The sequence below is a fragment of the Gymnodraco acuticeps genome, unplaced genomic scaffold, assembly GCF_902827175.1.
Source record: "Gymnodraco acuticeps unplaced genomic scaffold, fGymAcu1.1, whole genome shotgun sequence".
Classification (NCBI taxonomy): Eukaryota; Metazoa; Chordata; class Actinopteri; order Perciformes; family Bathydraconidae; genus Gymnodraco; species Gymnodraco acuticeps.
This window is the reverse complement of record NW_022990526.1, coordinates 727,064-743,624: the sequence shown is the minus strand read 5'-3', so window position 1 is coordinate 743,624 and position 16,561 is coordinate 727,064. Positions and strand designations below refer to the sequence as shown.

Genomic DNA, 16,561 nt, shown 5'->3' with positions numbered 1-16,561 from the left:
TGACCACGACATCATATACTTTTACCTCAGTGTTGCATGGCGTTTGGGGAGATAATCTTACCTCACAGTGCAAACACATGCTAGAAAGAGCAAGAGTTTATGATATGGAATTTGTCACCGTTTGTTTCGTGAAAAGTTTGTCTGCCTCACACTTTCTTTCTACGTGCTGCTGCGTGGGTAGTCGGCCTCTTTCGTTGAACTCCCTCCTCCTCCGGTTGAATAATCTAAGCCATGCCCAGATAAATCACTCCCACAGGCTACCCTGCACACTGCGGCCGCAGACTGCAGAGGAGCGGACTGATCTGGGAGGTTGGAGCGCGGCGGCAGGGGAAAAAAACAAGATTTGCACTGGAACCAATTTATCTCCCTCTGGTTGTGAAATAAACTTTGCACAAGGAGCACCTGTAACCTCATTCTGCAAAAGCCGAGTGGCTCATATTTAACAGTAATGTCCGGCAGCACTATAGCCAGGGTGCTGGTTGCGCTCTGCATCGGGAGCGCGGTGAACTGTATGCCCAAATCCGCTCACAGGAGTCGGCGACAGGGTCAGCAGCATCAGGTCCCCTCAGCCTCTCAGGGTAAGTGTTTTTCCCAGAGTTATAATGACTTAACAACGGATTTGTGAAAAAGTTAATTAACTGGGAGCCATCAGAGGTCACTTGAGGGACTTCAGAGAGTAAATGATGAAATTACAGTTAATTTGGATCATGTGTCTGACATTTGTTGTTGAGACAGAAAGCAACAGTAATATCTAACTGGATGCATACTGTCCCTTTAATCTTAGTAGGTGATGTGAATCAGTTTGAACGTGTTGGCAATTAAAACTACTTGAGAAGCCTATAAATAAGGTAATGCTTTGTGTAATGTGTTGATAAAATCCACATAAAGCATCTAAACTCTGATTTTGGGAGTCACTGGATAGCAACTTTTCTGATCTCTTCAATTTCCATCGTTGTTAAATGACAAACAATCAAAGCCTTAAAAAACACTTAAACAAAAAAAATCTTGGCTTTAATTGAAGTTGAAAAAAGAAATGAGAGATGTTTCTTGCATGTAAAGTCATGAGATGTGAACAAAGAACATGCCTGGTGGGGGAGAGAAAGAGTAAAGGTGTATAATTCCCCACTCAGAGTGCAACTGATTTATTACTCAGCCCTGGGGGACTTTGAAGTCAAATGAACACATCCAGGGGTCAATTTAGCAGGCATGGGTGTAGCCTTCTTCAACCATAACATGTTTATTCCAATGTAGCTTTTGCTTGTTTTGTTATGTTTTGTCTTTTTTTATGTATAATACTGCTATGTGTTTGGTAGTTTAAGGTCAGGGCTAGTCAGTTTTCCAGTAGCCTTATTTTCCTTTTGAAAAATGACATGGTAAGCAGGTACAGTGTTTGTGGGTGTGTGAGGGTGGAGTGTGTTTTTTTTTCTCTATCACATTTTCCCTACACTATGTGTTTTAGCAGAAAGTGAGGGTGGTGCTTTTTATTGACCTCCTGCTGTTTAAATGTCCCATCAGCTGTATTTATAACTTGTGCTTTTTTCCTCCTGTCAGATGGGTGTATAGAGAATGGTCAGTTCTATGCTATAAATGACCAATGGGAACGGCCGTATTTAGGCAGCACTCTTATCTGTACCTGCCATGGAGTCGCTGGCATCAAGTGTAAAAGCAAACCAGAAGGTTAGTGTGTTTAATGTTGTACAGAAATGTGGCTGTTTCCCACTTCAATACATCTTAATTTCCCTTATACAAGTAGAAAAAACATAATCAACACAACTTTCCCACTTTTTTCTCCCCTTAGCAGAGGAAAAGTGCTTTGATAAGATCAACCAGCTGTCCTACACTGTGGGAGAAACCTATGAAAGACCAAAGGAAGGCATGATCTGGGACTGTACCTGTATCGGTTCAGGGAGGGGCAAGATCAGCTGCACCATTGCCAGTAAGTGTTTTTGTATGTGTTATGTCTGGTTTACAAGAAGCTACCATTACTCTTTTGTAACCCCTAGACCGCACATCCTAGCTAATGTGTCTGTGTATATCCTGGTCTGCCAGACTGAGGCTGGTGAACTATTTCATCTCCATATTCTCCACATCTGATTAGCAACTGGTGCTGCACAGCTGGTAGCAGTTAGCCAGGTGGTTAGATAATGGGAGAAATGTCTATGTTTCTTTTCCTTTTGCTTGCTTTCTGTGCAAACATATCTCTAAAATCTGTCTGAAATTCTGTCTACACAGACCGCTGTCATGAGGGTGGGGCTTCATATAAGATCGGAGACACCTGGAAGAGACCCCACGAAACAGGAGGCTACGTGTTGGAGTGTGTGTGTCTGGGTAATGGGAAGGGAGAGTGGACCTGCAAACCTGTGGGTGAGTCATTCAGACAGACTGTGACTAACAGACAGCTGCTGGGAAAACTGGCCAATAGCCAGGAAATTGGAGATCCTGGATTATCATTATTGTGTCTTTTTCAAAAGTTGGTTAATGAGTAAAATGAGTGTTTATCTACATATTTGATAAAACCCAGAAATGACTTGGCATTTTTCCACTTCTGATTCCCTAATCAGTTTTTGGTTAGATGGCGGAAATTACAATATGTTTACACTTAAATCCCATTGGCTTTTGGTCATGGGAACCAGGGCCATAGTAGCGTCCGGTTAGGCCTACAGAAATAGTTTATCCCTTCAGCTGTCTATAGATTTAGCAGCTCATCAGTCTCTGTTTCCTGCAGCGGAGCGTTGTTATGACAACTCGGCGGGAACCTCCTATGTTGTCGGGGAGACTTGGGAGAAGCCATACCAGGGATGGATGGTGGTGGACTGCACCTGTATGGGAGAGGGAAGTGGACGCATCACATGCACCTCCAGAAGTAAGTATTTATAGCTTTCAGCTCCCAAATTTATAATTTATTTATTATTTTCCTCCTTTGCAATGTGTATGGGAAAATCATTCTTGAAAAATACATGTAATGCAGCTTTCTTTTCACACTTTTTTATGAAAGACCTTTTCTCTTTTTGTTTCTTCTCTCAATATAACTCTACTTGTCCAGAAACAGAGTGGGAAAGCCGGGTCATTAAGGGCAACACAAGCAGGAAATTAAATTAAACGCTGCTGAAACGCTGCTATTTTTGAACAATTCACGTGTCAATACACACGTCTGCTTAATAATTAAAGATACAAAGATAAACTCTCTAGCCTCATTGGCAGAGCCACAAGCAAACCTTGTATCTTGTGATTTATTGGAAGATTTACCAGTTGTGTTTCCAATTAGGACCATTACACACATCCGTAAAGATGATGGCTGATGTAACAGATGAACATTTATGTTATTCCCTGTTGGGCTTTTGTCGCATGAAAAACTTCGGGGTGGCCTTGGAAGTTTTTTAGTGGAGGTTATCAATAAACGATCATGCATGTGTTCAACAAGTTATCAACAACATTCACAAACAGGCACAAACATGGAAACAGCTGGTAGCCAGGAGGAGTTACTCCGCGCAGGATGACTGCAGCCTTTTAAACATGCACTCAGCACATGAAAGCTTCCCACCCAAAAGGCCACATTGCCGTCTCAAAGTTTCCAATTATTTGTATTGAATTCCTCTCATGTACTCTCTCCCAGATCGCTGTAACGACCAGGATACTGTGACCTCTTACCGTATTGGGGATACCTGGACAAAGACAGACGCCCGAGGCCACTCACTCCAGTGTCTGTGCACTGGGAACGGACGAGGGGAGTGGAAGTGTGAGCGACATGCTTCACTTCACACCACTGGCCTGGGTGAGAAATGATAATATACCCGTCTCCTTCTTTTTTTTGTCTTCCCTCCTCCCCCTCTGTGTGAGGAGAGTAGAATGTATACCAGAGACAGATGCTGTCAGGAGGGAGAGATAAGAAGTGCCAAGTGTCCAAGTGTTGAAGTGAGAAAGACGTGTGCTGAAAGTCATGACCATGACCTCATGAGAAAGAGAGATCGGGAACCAGGGAAATAAAGAAGGATAAATTAAACAGGGGAACATTAGTGCTTGAAGTGGTTTGAAGTGATTATTGGGTGTGAGATGGACACATATGCTCCTTCTGACTCATGGACAGTAAAAACCTCAAGCTTTATTGTAGCTTTGCTTTTGCAAATAGCACATAATCATTGATAACGTGGTTCAGTCCTCGTCCAGTGGAAATGAAAGCCACATATTTATTTCATTGTAGGAAGTTATGCAGTAGAACAAACAGATTGTTTCAGCTGAACTCATCTGAACTCCAGTGACTGTTGCATGTTCAAACCAGAGGTTCAAACATGTATACGTGTGGTATAATTGTAACTTTTAGCAACATCATCACTGAGACAATATAGGCGGCAACATCTCTTTTTCATGCAATTGGACATGTCTTTTTTCATACTTATGAAAAAAAAAGATTACAAATTAAAATACAGTTGTTAATTTCATTACAATTGGTCTTTTTGATTCTATAGATTTGTCCATAATTCACCAACAGTTTAGATAATTGCTAAATATATTTGAAGAAACTATTTCAGAAAAATGTTGATACAAAAAAAGATGTCTTCAACTAGGGCAGCTAGGGCAACTAGGGCAGTTTACTGAAGATATATAATAGTTAACATTTATACCCTATTCAACTTTATTATCTCCCATTAATGGGTAACTTTATATTTGGGAAGTTTTCTTATGTGATACTGTTGCTATACACTAACCTGGATAAATGCTACTTTTCAGGTACTGGCTCTCGTGTGATCACTAACATCCAGCCTGCGGTCTACCAGCCTGCCAGTGTGTCTGAGGTTCCCCAGGAAGGACCCTGTCGAACGGATGCAGGACTTTCTTACTTCATTGGCCAACGCTGGATGAAGAACCAGGGAGCCAAGCAGTTGATCTGTACCTGTCTTGGGAATGGAATCAGCTGTGTGCAGTGGGGTAAGAAATGTTCCCTTAAGTTTACACAAACACAGTATTAACCAAAATCTGACATAATTTGCTAATCATTTTGCCAAAAGGCATGAAACCAATACATTTGTGAAGTTGTGTAAATAAGGACCAAACCCAGCCTTAATGAAGCTAAGGCAAACATGTCAAATGTTTTCATATGCTCAGTCATATTAACTGTATTTGTGTGGTTTCCTGTCTTAATGCAGATGGACCTTCTCCAGTGTATGGTGGCAACTCCGGAGGTCAGCCCTGTGTGTTTCCCTTTGTCTACAAGGGCAAGACCTACCATTCATGTATCTCTGATGGGCGCAGTGATGGACAGCTCTGGTGTTCCACCTCCTCTGACTATGAGACAGAACAGAAATATTCTTTCTGTACTGAGAAAAATGGTGAGTTATTTTGTTGTTAATATTATAAGGTGTGAATTGAGCGACTTTGTGGAAAATGTACTAAAAATAGCTACTTCTGAGAAGCTTCACTGTTATATGGGTAGTATATCTGGTGTACTGCATATTGTTCCTTTTTTCGTTTTTTTCATTTAAAGAAAGTTGACTGGATCATTTTGTTGTTGGAAAGACCAACAGAGGTGATTTTCTTTCAGTAGAAAAAGTATTCAGTGAATCTTCTTAGATGCGGCTAGCTAGCATCTAGCGGAATAATTAAGCTAGCCTAGCGTGATATTGTGAGTTAAATCAAATCAAATCAAGTTTTATTTATAAAGCATATTTATAAAGCACATTTAAAAGCGATTTTTGGTCGGGCCAAAGTGCTGTACATGTAATAAAAACACATTACTACAATCACAATAAAAAACAATAAATTATAACAGATATATAAAAAACACAGGGAAAAGTCAGGAGTCGCGCTCCGCTCTGACTAGAAGGCCAGGGAGAAGAAGTGTGTTTTAAGAGATTTAAAAACCCCTAGGGTCTGGGCCGACCTCACATGGAGGGGCAGAGTGTTCCAGAGCCTAGGGCCAGCTGCTGCGAAGGCTCGGTGCCCTCGGGTTTTGAGCCTGGTCTTGGGCACTATCAGCAACAGCTGGTCAGCAGACCTTAAAGCTCTGGCTGGGGTGTAGCGCTGGAGGAGTTCGGCTATATAGGCCGGAGCCAGCCCATTTAGTGCTTTAAAAACAAATAAAAGGATTTTAAAATCAGTTCGGAACCAAATTGGAAGCCAGTTTGAGGCCAGAATTGGGGTGATGTGGTCACGCTTTTTGTGGCCAGTTAGAAGACGTGCTGCTGCGTTTTGGACTAGCTGCAGGCGTTTAATTGAGGCCTGGTCCATACCCACGTATAGAGCGTTCCTTACGAAGGCATTAATAACCCTTTCTAAGTCTTTAAAAGATAAACGACTTGGTTTTGGCCAATAGTCTTATTTTAAAAAACAGGATTTGACTACGGTGCTGACCTGCTTGTCAAATTTAAAAGGGCTAGTGAAGGTCACTCCAAGGTTCATGACAGAGGGGAGGATGTGTTAAAACGCAACAAATAAATTAAAGTTCAGAAGGGACCTTCAACTTCTGTGGTCTAGCTGTTTTTGTATTTAGATATTTTTAGGGCTGTGAACTAGCTTGACCTCATTTATGCTAACGTTAGCTCAAACAGCTAAAGTGCAGGGTTTTCAACAGTAGCCTATCAAGGGGTTTCCCTTGATTCCCTATTCAAAATGTGTCAGCAAAGTAAATTACACATTTAATATCAATTTAAGTACATTTAGGTAATAGCTGTTTAATAAAACTAGCAAACTTTATTGAGTAGTCTGGTTTAACAACTAAAACCCTGGAAAGGCCTCAACAAGTATCTGCATCACAGCTACATTTTGTGAATATGTTTGGTATAAACTATATACCATTAAAACAATAGTTTAATATATTCTTGTGTTTTTTCTTTAAACAGTAATGGTGGTGACACGAGGCGGTAATTCAAATGGTGCTCTGTGCCAGTTCCCCTACCTCTATAATGGAAGAAACTACACGGACTGTACTGCTGATGGACGTAGAGACGGCATGAAGTGGTGTGGCACAACGACAGACTATGATGCAGAACATCGCTTTGGCTTCTGTCCTATGGCTGGTATGTCTTTGTGTCTGTGTGATGAAGAGATAGGGAACGACGGGAACACAGAGACCCTAAATGTTCGGGCTGGAGGGGTTGGAGTTGTTTGAAATTTGCAGATTAAGGTCACACTGTAATCAGTTTCAAGCAATGAGTTGCTGTCTCTCAAATATGATAGCCATGGGGGCCTCTAACGTGATTAGCCCGGCTAATTGTAAGGTCCCTCCCAGTCTTAAGTCAAATATTTCTCCTCCCAGTCTGAATCAACAAGTTAACATGGCCTTTGTATTGAGACCACGCAGTGACGATGAAAAGATTTAATGGGTATTCATTTACATAAAAGCTATTATCAGAGGGATGTTAGAAGGAGTCAGGACTCATGGCGCAGACGTAATCTAATTTACAGTTCTTACACCCTTTTATTTGTAAGAAATGTGTTGTTGTGATGTTTAGGTGCCAATTAGGTCTCCATGGGTAACAAAAGAGGCAGAAGCCAGCGAAAAACTAGGGGGGCGATGACAGGGCACTAATGTCTCTGAAGGAATAATCAAATGGTAATGATGTTGCCTACAGGTTGTTTAACACAGACTCAAAGCTAACAACATATTTGGGACTGATTTTGTAATCAAGCACCTGCATGTTGATGTCTAGATAATATGCCTAATTTAATAGTCTAAATTACAACGTTGTGGTGACATTTGCCAAATTCAGTAAAAAAAAAGGAGCTAGACATGACAAATGCTGTGAATGTTAATATTATCTCTCTAAATTCTTTAAACAAAATTGTATTGAAACACTAAGATTTGTCTTAGCCATTGGTCAAGTTTAGTTTTCAGTCAGAATTAGTGACTGTTATAATATCAACAATTATGTATGAAGTAACTTAAAAAATAAATATGTGTTCCTGTTATCTCAATTAAAGAAGTCCTTGGTCGAGTCTTGAGTTGATAATAATGTGAAAATAGTCTTTTTTGCAGCAGTCTTTACAATTTACAGGATTTATCTGGGATATGTTGTCTTAGAATTCTGGGAAAAGGATTTATTTGATCTAGAACTAATCTTCTGTTGGTTTTTTGAAGAGTAGCAACAAAAGACACGCAGTACTTTTAAGAAGTTCATCATGTGTGCATATGGACAGCCTAGAGAACAGGTATTTTTAATGGTTTTATAAAGTACATTGAACATGATGGATCATACTTTTTTTTAAATGTTCTGTTTAAGCTTTCATTTTCCTCAGAAATTCCTTTGATATGGCTACGTCGGTGCTGAGACCCAACTTTTGGCCGACACCCTGTCTTTAACAACACCCTGTCAAGATTTAAAGAGGAGAAAAACTGCGTTCATGCCCTTTAGCTAGTGTCAGAGCGGGTTGTCTGTGTTAACCTCAGACCAGCAATCAAAGCAGCAGGGGGTCTTTGATATTGACATTAATGACTTCACAGGGATTGTCAAAACAAACACGGTACTTGAGATGTTAATGGCTGTGGTTAAAGAAAAGTAATAGCCCCCTGCCCCACCTGTGGCAGTCCTATGGGAAGATGCTGGATAGGCTAATGTGGGTCCACCTCTCCTACACCAACTGCACCGTTTACATTGTTAGATCCACTACCTCTGCAACAATATAACATAATTACTTATATAACAGTTTTGCATCACACTCATTCTTTTGTAAAAACCGTTTTCCCCCACAGCATCTCAGTTGGAGTCTCATAACATACTTTGCTATTTCTGAATAATGTTTTCCTGGAAGAAAAGGGTTGTAGCTCCCAGTGCTGTTGGCTGCAATATCCAAACAGCCATTTAAGTTTCAAATGGTCTCTTTCATAAAACCAGTGGTGTATTTCCTATAAAAGTATTGACTGGTTCTAAAGACATAAATGTAGCTTGACAGAGTGTTAACACAGGGTTCAGTTGATGCCAAATATATTTAGATTTACCCTAAAGTTTACCATTTGTAAGTGGAATAGTTTGAAAGCAGGTTAAAATACTTTCTGTATTTCAAACAGACTGATTTGAAAATATATAAAGCGCCAAATCATCAAACACCTCAGTTTTGGCTGCAGTCCAAGACAGCATATCCGCTCTCTATCTCCACTGCCGCTTCCCTTCCCTATATGGAGACAAACAGATATGTACTCAGATGCATCCATATCAGCTAAGTCTGCACCTCTGGCTCTACAACATGTTGAAGCAATGACATTTAGTATGGAACTGACTTGTGTTTCGACCATATATGCTACTTTTTGAAAACAAAACCAGCTGCTTTGTGGCTATACAGACCAATAAGTAGAAGCACTTTTCCCCCCCTTGTGCAAACGCATAGATGCAGGTCTCTGCCTGTCCCACCCATCTTCAAAACATCTCTATCATACCGGATTAAAAATGACTCACTCTTTATAATTACCGGCCAACATATGGGGAACACACACAGCCATTCATACGCATGAGGACACGAGACAGCTGCTGCTGGCTTTCCATCCTGGAAAATCTTGTCTATGGGCACAGGTGTTCTGTAATGGCTGTATCCTCTACACAGCCTTGTGTTGTAGTAATTGTAGGGTAGAATCGGTGATCTCCGATGGGGATCATTTGTCACAATGTGTGTTTAGTATTTATTTATCTCGATGCAGGAGTGCACTGCTTTTGTTTACTAACTTGTTTTGTTGCACAATTTTGTGTGGCATATTCATTTTTTAACCAAATTTGTGTATGATTTTTCTCAGGTTTTGCCCTAAATTGTTCAAACTTGAGTAAAGATTACAAGAAATGACTATGCGTTGTTTTAACTGGTTTTATCCTGTGTGTTGTAGCTCATGAAGAAGTGTGTACAACCAATGAAGGGGTGATGTACCGTGTGGGAGACCAGTGGGAAAAACGGCACGAAGTTCTGGGTCACATGATGCGTTGTACATGCGTCGGCAATGGCAGAGGAGAATGGAGTTGTGTTGCTTACTCCCAGCTTAAAGGTGAGTGTGTGTGGCTGTATGAGAGAGGGACGGACCCTGTTAGGTGATTGAGTTGCTGCTGTGGCAGGGTTTCTGTCATAATTAGAGGGTAATATTGGAATACTCAGAGTGAAGAGGTGAAAGGTCACAGGTGATATAATCACTCATCAACCAAAAGGTTAAAAGTCAGGCTGCACACCTGCATTTTACAGGGCTTCATTTGCACCTGCATCACACACCCTGTGAAAAAGCAGATGTGAAAAAGCAGAGAGGTTGCTAGTAAAGAAGCCTGATTTTGCTTTGCTACTTTCTGTCATGGCATGCTTTTACATATCTGTGTTTGTTTGCCTATTACAGACCAGTGTGTTGTAGATAGTCTGACCTATGAGGTGAACCAAACCTTCACCAAACAACACGAGGAGGGCTACACCATGAACTGCACCTGCTTTGGACAGGGACGTGGGCGCTGGAAGTGTGATGCCATCGGTGAGTTCACAGGTTTATACCTAACAGACTGCACCATTTATACCATCAAATTCATTTGATTTAATGGTCTCAATACAATCCCCATTTGATAATTATGTATATTTATTACTGTTTCACTTCCACACTTAAATATCCACCATTTTGATTGGCACCGCTTGTTGAAAATGTAATTCATTTAAAACAACTGCAGAACCTCACGAGTGAAGCATGATATTTGAGGGCAGCATCTTTAGTGTGAGAACTCTTGCCTGTGGTCACTGTTGAATGAACTGTTCCTTTGCAACTCTGCCCTCAGATCAGTGCCAGGAGCCGGAGACGAGAGCCTTCTATAAGATCGGAGAGTCTTGGGATAAAGTCATCCAAGGAGTCCTGTACAAGTGCTACTGCTATGGCAACGGCATCGGAGAGCTCAGCTGCGAGCCCCAGCAGTCCTACCCCGGTAAGATGTTTAACATACATTAGAGCACCGCAATGTTGTGATACTGTCTCACTTCTGACAATATGCAATTGTTAACAGTCAGATATATGTTCTATGGAAGCTTTGAGAAGTGGTTGTGAAAGGCTTTGCTGGGCAGCGTTGTATTATCATTCAAATTCAAATGATATCATTGTATGCGACTTGGTCAACGGTAAAAGAGAAAAGTCGCATACAATGACTGCTCTATGGCACGATTGGTATAAACGATTTAAATCAATGCAATGAATTGGCTTGATTTGTAATTTTTCAGTTTTTATTAGCAACATTTTATTCCTCACTGATTATCTTACCCATTATGCTTCTTAAATAATACATAAATAATATAATATACATTTGAACATGAAAGTACATATACGGCCACATACTATTTTAACTAATAATGTAAAATCCCTCATATGCCTTGAGTTTGTTTTCCAACTGTTAACAACTTGATCCTGTTTCAGTCTGTCTGGTACCATTTCATTTTATGATGTTTTATAGAGTTCATCAAAGTAGTTAAAGCTTTGAGTTCTTAAATAGGAAATCCAGCTGGATTTCTATTTGAATTCTGGGGTTTTGCAGGATAACGAATGGTCAATATGTTCACAGTAGGTGTAAAATAGATACTTTCTCACTTTTTCTCACTTTGTTTAGTATTTCTGATGGTAAAATGTGCAAACTTTCCAACTTGCACTCCAACTCCTGCACTTAAAATATTTGTTTATGTCACCTCTAAAATAAGGCCCTTGACTTTGATGTGAAACAGCCAGAGATGGGAGGGGGTGTGATTTCCTCTTTGTACAGATAAAGAGGAACACCCCCCACTCTGAGCGTTTGTTCCTGCTAACATGTGGTAGTGGTACATCCCCTGTGCTGTTGCCACAGCTGTACAAAGCAGCAGAGTGCACGTGTGTGTATACAAAAACCCCCTTTACACACACACACCTACCCCGTGCACACCTTTGAAAACCTGTTTAACAACAGTTGTGAACTTTGTAGATTTTAGCAATCACTTAAAAAGTAACCTCATGTCTTGAAGTTAAAACGAACATAATAAAAAAATACAGCCATGCTTCATTACAGAACATTATGCAAAGATTTAGAGGCTTTATTATAAATACACAGTAGTGTAGTTGTTGGCAGTGAGAATCTAAAGTCCCAGGCTCTCCCAACGGTGCAATATACAATAATCCTAAAACATTTAAAGAAAAAAAACATAAAATAGTGCAGAAAGTAGTGCAACTGACCTAATTTCTGCTTGGCTAGACAGTCCTACTGCAAAACAACTTTAAACAAACAAATCTTTCTTTCAGTTTTGTCTTTAATTTAAGTTCCCTTCTGGGTCGGTCTGGATCTTACTTGTTAGTGTTCAGCCCCCTTTGTCATTACAACTGACCACATTCTTCACATTCTTGTATGGCATCCACCAATAAACCCACATGTAGAGTCGTTCCTACTTCTTTTACATTTCCCTAATTCTGCCTAAAACTGCACAGTTTGATATCTTTTTTATTTATGCTTGTGGAAACAGAACTTCGTAACGCCTTCTTTAAAGAACTTGAACTTGTTTGCTCTGTGTGTGGAGCAGGTTGATGGTAGATACAAAATGTAGGGCACTATTGCTCCGTAAGTGGCTGTAATGGCAACCAGCTGTGAACTTGCTCTGTGAGTGTGTGAGTGTGTGTGTGTGTGTGTGTGTGTGTGTGTGTGTGTGTGTGTGTGTGTGTGTGTGTGTGTGTGTGTGTGTGTGTGTGTGTGTGTGTGTGTGTGTGTGTGTGTGTGTGTGTGTGTGTGTGTGTGTGTGTGTGTGTGTGTGTGTGTGTGTGTGTGTGTGTGTGTGTGTGTGTGCGCATGTGTCTGGGCATACAAAATACAGCATGCTAAGATTTAAGGGCAGCAACAGGCAAATCCAGACTCAGAGGCACATACTGGGTAAAACACCATAAAAGGTAAAAATGGAAAACCCCAGTGAAGGATATTTTAAAAAGGGGTTTCACAGGTCTCCGATTTAGCACTACACTGATAAGATGTAAAGAAAAAGCTGTTTTCTTTTCCACTGTCTGCTTTTATCTATGTCTGGAGTGTAGTTTTATCTTCAATCTTATCTTATTGTTAGGATAACTCTCAGCATTACTTCCCCTTTACTGTGGTGAAACCATCCGTATCTGGAATCAATGTTATGTCTCTGTGCAAGGTAAGGATGAATGTATTTGTGAATGTACGTGTGCTACCCAGATGTATGCATGTTATGCTGGGAGATTATGTGTGTGTACATGCAGTATATCCACCGCATGTACACACGCGCATCCGTTTTCATTTGCGTCCCACATCTGATTCTGTGTAACCCTTACCCTCGCCAGTGGCCTGTGGCTCTGTGGGTCTGTAATAGGCAGTAATTGGTCCCAGATTGTTTTTGAGGTCTGTATATCTGCCTCCAACTTCTGGTTAACCAAGCCACTTGCTCACAAACTTTGATTACAGGTCTGCTATATGGAAAAGTGGTTAGAAAACCCCAGTTCTTTATAGAAGCTACCAGTTTCTATCAGCACAGCTCATGTCGGTAGTCTGCTTGCCACATGACTTTTGTTTACATTAAAGATGACTTGATGCCCTTTCTTAATTTCCGAAAAAGATACTTCAGTTACGAGCCTCTGCTTGTGTGATTTTGCATTCTTAGCCTAGCACCTTTTATATTCTACTTGTGTGGCCTATGCATCTGTTTAATAGAATCAATTTAAGCGGCCCTATTATTCTTTTTGGGGTTTCCCTTTCCTGTAGTGTGTTGTATAGGTTTGTGTGCATGTATATGGCCTAGAAAGGCTACAATCCCAAATCTTTGTTGTAAAAATATTCTACTACATTTCCACTTTTTATTTGTGCTGCTCTTTTACAAATGAGCTGTAGTCTGTCAGAGAGAACATGTATGGTATGAAAAAAGTGATTTAATAGAGGACGTTAAAGAGGGAAGGAAGTGAAGTAAAGGTCTTCTCCTCTCTAGCTGTTACATTTTGGGCTGGAATCTCACAGGAACATGCTAGTTTTCCCTAGGTATTTATGTTTTCTGTGCTGGAAAATACTGCAGCACACTCAGTAATACTCACTTTCAAGTCATATCATGTAAAACTGCAGGTTTTTGTATGTTCTCAGATTGTAGAACAGCCAGTATCCCCACAAATAAGATTGTGTGTCTGCTTACCAACGTAAATATTGAATCAAGATATTTGTTATTTAGAACATTGAACAGTGCCACTTCTTATCTGTTTAATCTCTGCACGATTTCATAGTATGATATCTTCATCTAAAATAAACTTCTGTTCTGTATGAGTGCTTACCCCTCTGTCTTTATCTCTTTTAGGTGGTACCCGTCCTGTCCAGGTGATCATAACTGAGTCTGGCAACCAACCCAACTCCCACCCTATTCAGTGGAACGCGCCACAGTCTGCCCACATCACCCAGTACATCCTCAAATGGAAAGTGGTGAGTTTTTTTAGATATAGCTTCCCGGTATCTCTACACTGATTCTGCATGCTTGGCTTTTGAATACTGTCCCATCGCTTGTTCTTCTAACATTCTTTTTCATGTTTTCAGAAAAACACTAATAACCCATGGAGAGAGGTGCTAATCCCCGGCCACCTGAACTCCTACACCATCTCAGGGCTGAAATCGGGCATCACCTACGAGGGTCAACTGATCAGTGTGCTGCGGTTTGGACGCCGAGAAATCACCCGCTTTGACTTCACCACCAATTATGGATCATGTGAGTGGAAAGAGTGGAGAAGTTGCCTCATTCGATCTTTCAGGATCCAAATAAGTACATTTATTTGTCCTTTAGCAATTGACAGTGCAGATACAAAGGCAAGAATAACAGTAAAAGAAGACGCAATCAAATGTTAATCAAATAAAATCAAATAAGTACCCATCCATGTTACAAAGAAAAGTAGCAACATTATACAAAAAATATTTAAATATATAAAAAGTGTTGAAATAGCAGCCATTAATATATTGTTAAATATAAATGTTTATGTACATAGCATTATTCTAAACAGTGGTTAACAGTCTAAGGTCATTTTGTTACTCTTTTCATTCAGACCAGTTCTTTTGCAATATCACTGCTTAATGTGCACTTGTAAATAACTATAAATTATGATGACAGTGTTGCCAGTTCTGTTCTCAGAGGGAGCGAGTAGCCACCTCTTTTTTTTACAATCTCTCTCTCTTTGTTTCTGCAGTGGCGACATCAGAAGGCGAGACCGACCTGCTTCCGGCTGAGATTGACACCTCAGAGTCGGTGACTGAAATTACCTCCAGCAGCTTTGTCATCTCCTGGGTTTCCGCCTCCGACACGGTGTCTGGTTTTAGAGTGGAGTATGAGCTCAGTGAGGAGGGACGGGCGACTGGGGAACCCCTGGTGCTAGGTAAGACCAGATGAACCCTTTACAAACATGAATACATGCAAACAAAAAAACATTTAAACAAGACGGTACTCTTAATTTGTCAGCAACGAAATGTCTTTATTTACCTGCTTTAAAAAATGTGAATGTATGAAAACTAATCTATTTTTTTCTTCCTTCAAGACCTGCCCCACACAGCTACCTCAGTGAACATTAATGAGCTTCTGCCTGGGAGGAAGTACACTGTTAACGTCTATGAGGTTACAGGAACCGGAGATGACAACCTCATTCTCTCTACTACACAAACCACAGGTTAGTAGACACATACACACAAACGCACTTTCTTCCTTTTTATTTATCCAATTCTCACAAAAAAAGACATACAAATCAAGTGACCCTGTAAAGAAAAAAAGATGTGGTTATAATTTTCCTTCTCGCATTTAAATTGTTTCACAGCACCTGATGCTCCTGTTGATCATGAAGTGGATGCGGTAGGAGAAACGTCCATCAAGATCAGCTGGGAAAAACCAGTGGCTCCAATCACTGGTATGCTACGACACATGTAACAGCCAACACGTTTCCCCATTTGTGGCTTGTTCAAACCCATCTGTGCCATTTACATACGCACAATGACCCGTATTTTCTCTCTCTCCGCGCAGGCTATCGTGTGGTCTACACGCCTTCACTAGAAGGTGAAAGCACTGAACTGACTCTCCCTGACACGGCAACATCTGTGACACTGAGTGACCTGCGACCCGGGAAGCTGTACAACATCAGTATCTACGCTGTTGAAGACAGCCTGGAGAGCGAGCCTATCTTTGTACAGGTCAACACCGCTGGAAATCCACTGCCTGGTAAAATACTGTTGTTATGAAAAGTTGAACTTGGAACACGTGTGTGTTGTTTTATTCTTCTTCAAAGGCCACTCATGCTTCAACATGTGTAATTCAGCCTCAATCACGCCCCTCCAAGTGTATCTATCAATGCCCACATGTGCAGTGAAGTCTTCTAGTAAGGAAGTATCGAGTCCCCTATAGGAGCCCAGTACACAACTCTTTTCCAGGGTCTCCAAGAAGGCAGAATTATCCAAACGTTGTGTTGTCCACGTAGCTCTTTTAAACAACACAACCCCCAGGTTCATAGGGGCAAACAAACCTCTACACCACGATAAGGCGATGGTCCAGGAGAGTTTGGATTAATATGCTATGGGGCATGTTAAAAGTAGTGTCTCTTGTTAAAGTAGCACCAGTAGTCGGTGTGGAATGACCAAAATCTGCCGATTCTGATCTT

At 40.8% G+C, this 16,561-nt stretch overlaps 1 protein-coding gene across 19 annotated transcripts in view; it reads left to right on the top strand.

Annotated features, from left to right (window-relative positions):
• The first annotated feature begins 244 nt into the window (after positions 1 to 244).
• Positions 245 to 16,561, top strand: part of fn1a (fibronectin 1a) — a 55,856-nt gene continuing 39,539 nt past the window's right edge. For 13 of the 19 annotated variants that reach the window (XR_004570136.1, XR_004570135.1, XR_004570134.1 and 10 more), the window contains exons 1-18: positions 251 to 578; positions 1,552 to 1,677; positions 1,799 to 1,936; positions 2,233 to 2,364; positions 2,726 to 2,863; positions 3,614 to 3,772; positions 4,726 to 4,923; positions 5,142 to 5,324; positions 6,834 to 7,010; positions 9,803 to 9,958; positions 10,295 to 10,423; positions 10,719 to 10,862; positions 14,236 to 14,357; positions 14,469 to 14,637; positions 15,110 to 15,295; positions 15,455 to 15,583; positions 15,728 to 15,817; positions 15,931 to 16,125. Coding sequence is in view for 2 of the 19 variants with exons in the window: in XM_034227234.1 (XP_034083125.1) it covers positions 449 to 578; positions 1,552 to 1,677; positions 1,799 to 1,936; positions 2,233 to 2,364; positions 2,726 to 2,863; positions 3,614 to 3,772; positions 4,726 to 4,923; positions 5,142 to 5,324; positions 6,834 to 7,010; positions 9,803 to 9,958; positions 10,295 to 10,423; positions 10,719 to 10,862; positions 14,236 to 14,357; positions 14,469 to 14,637; positions 15,110 to 15,295; positions 15,455 to 15,583; positions 15,728 to 15,817; positions 15,931 to 16,125 (2,701 nt within the window). In the remaining 17 variants the exon portion in view is untranslated. Of the gene's footprint in view, positions 579 to 1,551; positions 1,678 to 1,798; positions 1,937 to 2,232; positions 2,365 to 2,725; positions 2,864 to 3,613; positions 3,773 to 4,725; positions 4,924 to 5,141; positions 5,325 to 6,833; positions 7,011 to 9,802; positions 9,959 to 10,294; positions 10,424 to 10,718; positions 10,863 to 14,235; positions 14,358 to 14,468; positions 14,638 to 15,109; positions 15,296 to 15,454; positions 15,584 to 15,727; positions 15,818 to 15,930; positions 16,126 to 16,561 lie in introns of all 19 variants that reach the window. The other 6 variants (XR_004570139.1, XR_004570137.1, XM_034227234.1 and 3 more) reach the window with 5 other exon arrangements.